Genomic DNA, 4,438 nt, shown 5'->3' with positions numbered 1-4,438 from the left:
TGTGTTTAATAAATAGATTTATAATGAACAATTCATCGTTGTATTAATCATTGGAAAATATAATACAACGAGAAAAAAAAAACTACAAATAAAACACCATAAAAAACAAAGATTTAAAAAACTAAGAGGGAGGAGCGTCCGGCGGGAGGCCCATCGGGATCTTCATATTTTGGATGGTCGACCAGAGGGACTGCTTCTCTTCTGGGGTTCCGCCGCCGGTGAAGTACAGCGTGTACAGCTGCGTCAGACTGGCGACATTGGCAGAGAGCGTGGCTTGTTGTATGAACTGGGATTCCGACTGGGCATCCGACGATGCGCCCTTCCCCTTCCGCCTCCCCTTCGCCTTCTTCGCTCCCACAGGGCGCTCGTGCGGACCATCCCCAGTCAAGTCGATGGGGGTCGCGCTTCCCTCACTCTCCGCACCGCTAAGTCGAAAAATCGCCGAGTGTATCGCCGGACCATTGGGAGTGCTCTTAACTACAAAATTAAACTACTCACAAATAACATTGATAACGAGGCAGAAAAATTAATATCAACATCAGCAGCCACTACAATGTGAAATCAAACTTCCATCAAGTTTAATAGTAATAGATTAAATTATGATGTGTGCCAAAAACAAACATGTGTACTAATTGATTTCTACGAAATCCGAAATGAATCAACTCTAATCATTCATATATTATGCAGTGAAATATCAAAATTGGCAACCGAGGAAGTTTCATAGCAGATCATCTTACCATTGGCCATTTGAACCGATTTAAAACGATCCACCTTCTCGTCTAGTATCTCAGGATGCGCTTCCCAGAAGCCTGTCTCGATTATGTTGCAATGTCCTACAACGACTACCCTGCGCGACTTGCCAGTAGCACCTTCTTCGTTGTCCACCATCTTCGTCTCCTACATGAACACAGGCTCCAAGTTAGCCTTGATGCTACAGATAATTAGAGATCAAATGAAGTTTCTGAAGCAGAGAGAGTCTTCACTTTGTCCCAGAAAATGGACGATCCCAGGCAGAACATAGGTGGCAATGTGTCGTAATAGTTGAGAATTCCAGTAAGTCTATCAAGAATTTCATTTTTCTCCGGAGTTTGAGTCCCCTGCAAATTAGAAATAAGAAAAAAGAGGGTATGAACCAATCTCTAAACTAAGAAATGGTTCATAGAGAAGAATAGAATGGACATGGTCGAAACCTCAAACAACATTGAATAATCCATGGGATCATCATCAATCATCAATCACAAGGTCGTTTTAAACTATATAGTGATTAAATAATCCAAAGGACTGACTACCTTCAAATCATTTTGTGCTTCGCTCTTGCTCTTTCCGGATTTCACGAGCAACCAGAAGCAAGTATTGTAATGATTGTTGATGTGACCTGCAAATAAGGAGTAATGATTATACTGTAGATCTTTTTTCTTTTTGGTATACATCGACAAAATTATGATTCTTTATACATGTATTAGTAATGGAGCTTCCATTTAATTACTGAAGTCATAGCAGAAATAGGATTGAGGGATTGATAAACTAAGCTTACAATCAACTTGTCTCCATGCTAGATAATCCTTAATGATCTCATTGGATGGGTAGCAAACAGCACGACCATCAAAATATGGTAGGCGTTTCATCTCTTTTTGCGGGAAAAACTCATTCCATCTCATCGTGTACGTTGAAGAAAAGAAAGATACAATAGAAGAAACTATCTCACTGCACCAGAAGTGAAGGTATTTTAAACTACGGAGAGGATAAATCTGAACAGATGCAACAAGATCGTAATAGAATAGAAACCTGGCACATCTTTGATATAGCTGAGAGTCCTTCTTCAAAACAAAGCTGAGAAAGTACCAAATAACTTGTCAAACACATACACACATTGTTAAAAACCAATGATGAGGAAAATGATGAATGACCTGTACTCATCACTAACACCGTAAGCAAAAATGACATCCCTAAACTCTTCCAGTACAGCAACAGCACATGCATTCATCAGATTGAGAGCTTGTGCATCATTAGGCTTCTCGAATTCATGAATTTCGGAAAACCTACAATAATCCCAACAAAGTAGAGCCACTGAGTGCTATTTACCGACCCAATTTGGAGCTCCACTTGAAGTAAGTAGTTACCTGTGGAAATGACAGCCATCAATGCGAACAACGATCCAGGTGGACAACATCAATCTGCTCTCGTATTGGAAAGATTTGACATACTCAGGTCTAGTTTTGTTCAAATCTTCACAAAATTGGTCCAGCTCTTCTTTCGAGAGACAAGATTTTTCCTTCCAAAATCTTTTTGATGCAATATTTTCTGAGTGAACTCTTAAGACTTTCCTCCTAGTTCTTTTGACAGGGGAGCCATCATCTTTGTACTTCACAATATCTTCAACCTAGTCACAACAAAGAGAAAGTTTTAACCAGTGTAAGTTGTATTAATCACGCATCTTCTAGTTAAGCACAAAATTCAAGCCATTCTTGCTCATTTGAAAATTCAAGCCATTCACGCATCTTCAGTTCAGCATAGATCTATGGAAACGAGGAAGGGGGAGATAAGAAAATGAATTAGTAACTACCTCTGTCTTGAGAGTGCATGTACCTTGGCGAAACATCTCCGGAATATCTTTCTTGTAGTTGATGTTAAAACACTGGTAAAGCAATTCATTTTTATCTTGTTTAAGAGACCCCTGAAATCGCATTTCTACTTCAATGTACTATTTTCAACAGATATATTCACAATACAAACAAAATAGAAAAATAGCAAAAATTCAAACAATCTCAAGTTCACCCTCAATGTGGCTTGTGCTTCCTCTTTACTCTTTCCACTTTTAATCAGCTGCCAAAGACAAGTATTATACTGATTATTTGTGTGACCTGCCAAAAGGATAATAAATTTCAATTTTCGTAAATAGCAAGACCCGAGCATCGTATATAGTTCAATGACAGCACTACAACGTAAACAGATGCCATTTTCCTGACAAGAACTAGAAATTTATCACGTAGATTTGCACCAATGTAAAAAGCAAAATTAACTTACATTCATTTTGTCTCCATAACAGACATGCTTGAAGAACCTCCATAGATGCACAGCAAATAACTCGAGCCCGAAATGAAGGGGCACATTTCAAATCTTTCTGAGGGAGAATAGCCCTCCACTTAGTAACATAAGTGGATGAAAAGAAAGACACAATAAGAGAGAGTATCTTGCTGCAAAGTATACTTTTAGTCAGCTTGGCAATCGAAGACATGAAATTATACAGACTTTTTTGTAATAACACAACAAACATGGAATATTTAGAGATAATGATCCCATTTTTTAGAAGTAAAAATTCTTTTGAATTCACCTGCCACGCCGCTGGTAGAACTTGGTTTCCTTTTTGAATATGAAACTGCAAACAACCATATAAAAGTATCATCATGGACCAAACAATGGAAAGAGATTTTTTGTAAGATATGTTGTTACTCACCTGTACTCATCACTGAAACCATACGAGAATATAACATCTGGAAACTGCTCCAAAACAGCATTGGCACACTCATTCATTAACTCTAATGCTTTCTTATCATTCGGCTTCTCAAACTCATGCATTTCAGAAAACCTACATGATATTGATATGACTTATATTATCTTAAAGAACTGTGAACACTTTATGCTTCAAATTCAAAACTAACCTGCAGAAATCACGGGCATGAACACGGACAATGATGGTGTTGGGCAGCATGATTTCATCATCCACCTCAAATGACTTCACATATTCGTACTTGCTATTTGCCATTTCGTTAAATTGCACACTTTAATCTTGCAGTTACTCCGAAATTCCGACTAATAGCTGGATCAGATATACAAGGCCGAAATTATGATCGGAAGAGATTACAATTGTGTATGTAGTTTTCACTGAACTTAAATTACTTTTTGAATTTCAGAAAATTACAATTAAATTCATTTTGTTTGTGTAGTTTCGAATTGAGAAAGGAGATGTGTACCTGATTTGTGGAAAACTTGTCGTCTGCAGAAATTTTTAGAGGAAAAAGATAGAGAAGCAGAATGAGGGGGAGAAACCGAAATGGGGAAGAACAGCGCTTTAGTTTAGGTTTTACTAAGGTTTAGGGGTTTGGTATTGTTATATATCTAACTTATAACTTAAACTTAATTGTTAATTATAATTAAATAATAGTCATTACATATTTAAATTAAGGGCTTAGATCATCAATCCCTAAATATAAATACGATCAACGAAAAACGTCAATAAGGCAATATGATTAATTCCAAAAAATATCAATAGGAATATTAATGTCAATTAACATATATCAAATTAAAGATAATTTCATATGGATTCCAACGATATCCTACATGCATATGTTCCGACGTCAAAATTTGAAAAAAAAAATTGAAAATTTTTAATTTTTTCGTATAGCAGAAATGTCAACATACTGTATAAAATATGTCAATA

General features: G+C 36.8%; 1 protein-coding gene across 2 annotated transcripts; it reads right to left on the bottom strand.

Annotated features, from left to right (window-relative positions):
• On the bottom strand, positions 1-4,078 carry LOC125210589 (tRNA(His) guanylyltransferase 1-like). Of its 2 annotated transcripts, none has more exons than XM_048110124.2 (15): positions 3,972-4,078; positions 3,660-3,817; positions 3,455-3,586; positions 3,332-3,376; positions 3,025-3,194; positions 2,776-2,861; positions 2,564-2,674; positions 2,121-2,380; positions 1,908-2,039; positions 1,786-1,830; positions 1,535-1,704; positions 1,290-1,375; positions 984-1,097; positions 738-897; positions 1-477 (listed from the first exon to the last, which is right to left on the bottom strand). In XM_048110124.2, the coding sequence occupies exons 2-15, from the start codon at positions 3,761-3,763 to the stop codon at positions 122-124; spliced, it is 1,971 nt and encodes a 656-aa protein (XP_047966081.1). In that variant the 5' UTR covers positions 3,764-3,817; positions 3,972-4,078; the 3' UTR covers positions 1-121. The 2 variants fall into 2 exon arrangements, with proteins under 2 accessions (XP_047966081.1, XP_047966082.1); XM_048110125.2 differs by having other exon boundaries at positions 335-490.
• Between the last annotated feature and the right edge of the window lie 360 nt (positions 4,079-4,438).

Source organism: Salvia hispanica, chromosome 3 (genome assembly GCF_029641045.1).
Source record: "Salvia hispanica isolate PSC_SH4W2 chromosome 3, Shi_PSC_v1, whole genome shotgun sequence".
NCBI classification, from domain to species: domain Eukaryota; kingdom Viridiplantae; phylum Streptophyta; class Magnoliopsida; order Lamiales; family Lamiaceae; genus Salvia; species Salvia hispanica.
The sequence above is the reverse complement of the archived record's forward strand: the minus strand, read 5'-3'. Positions and strand labels throughout refer to the sequence as shown.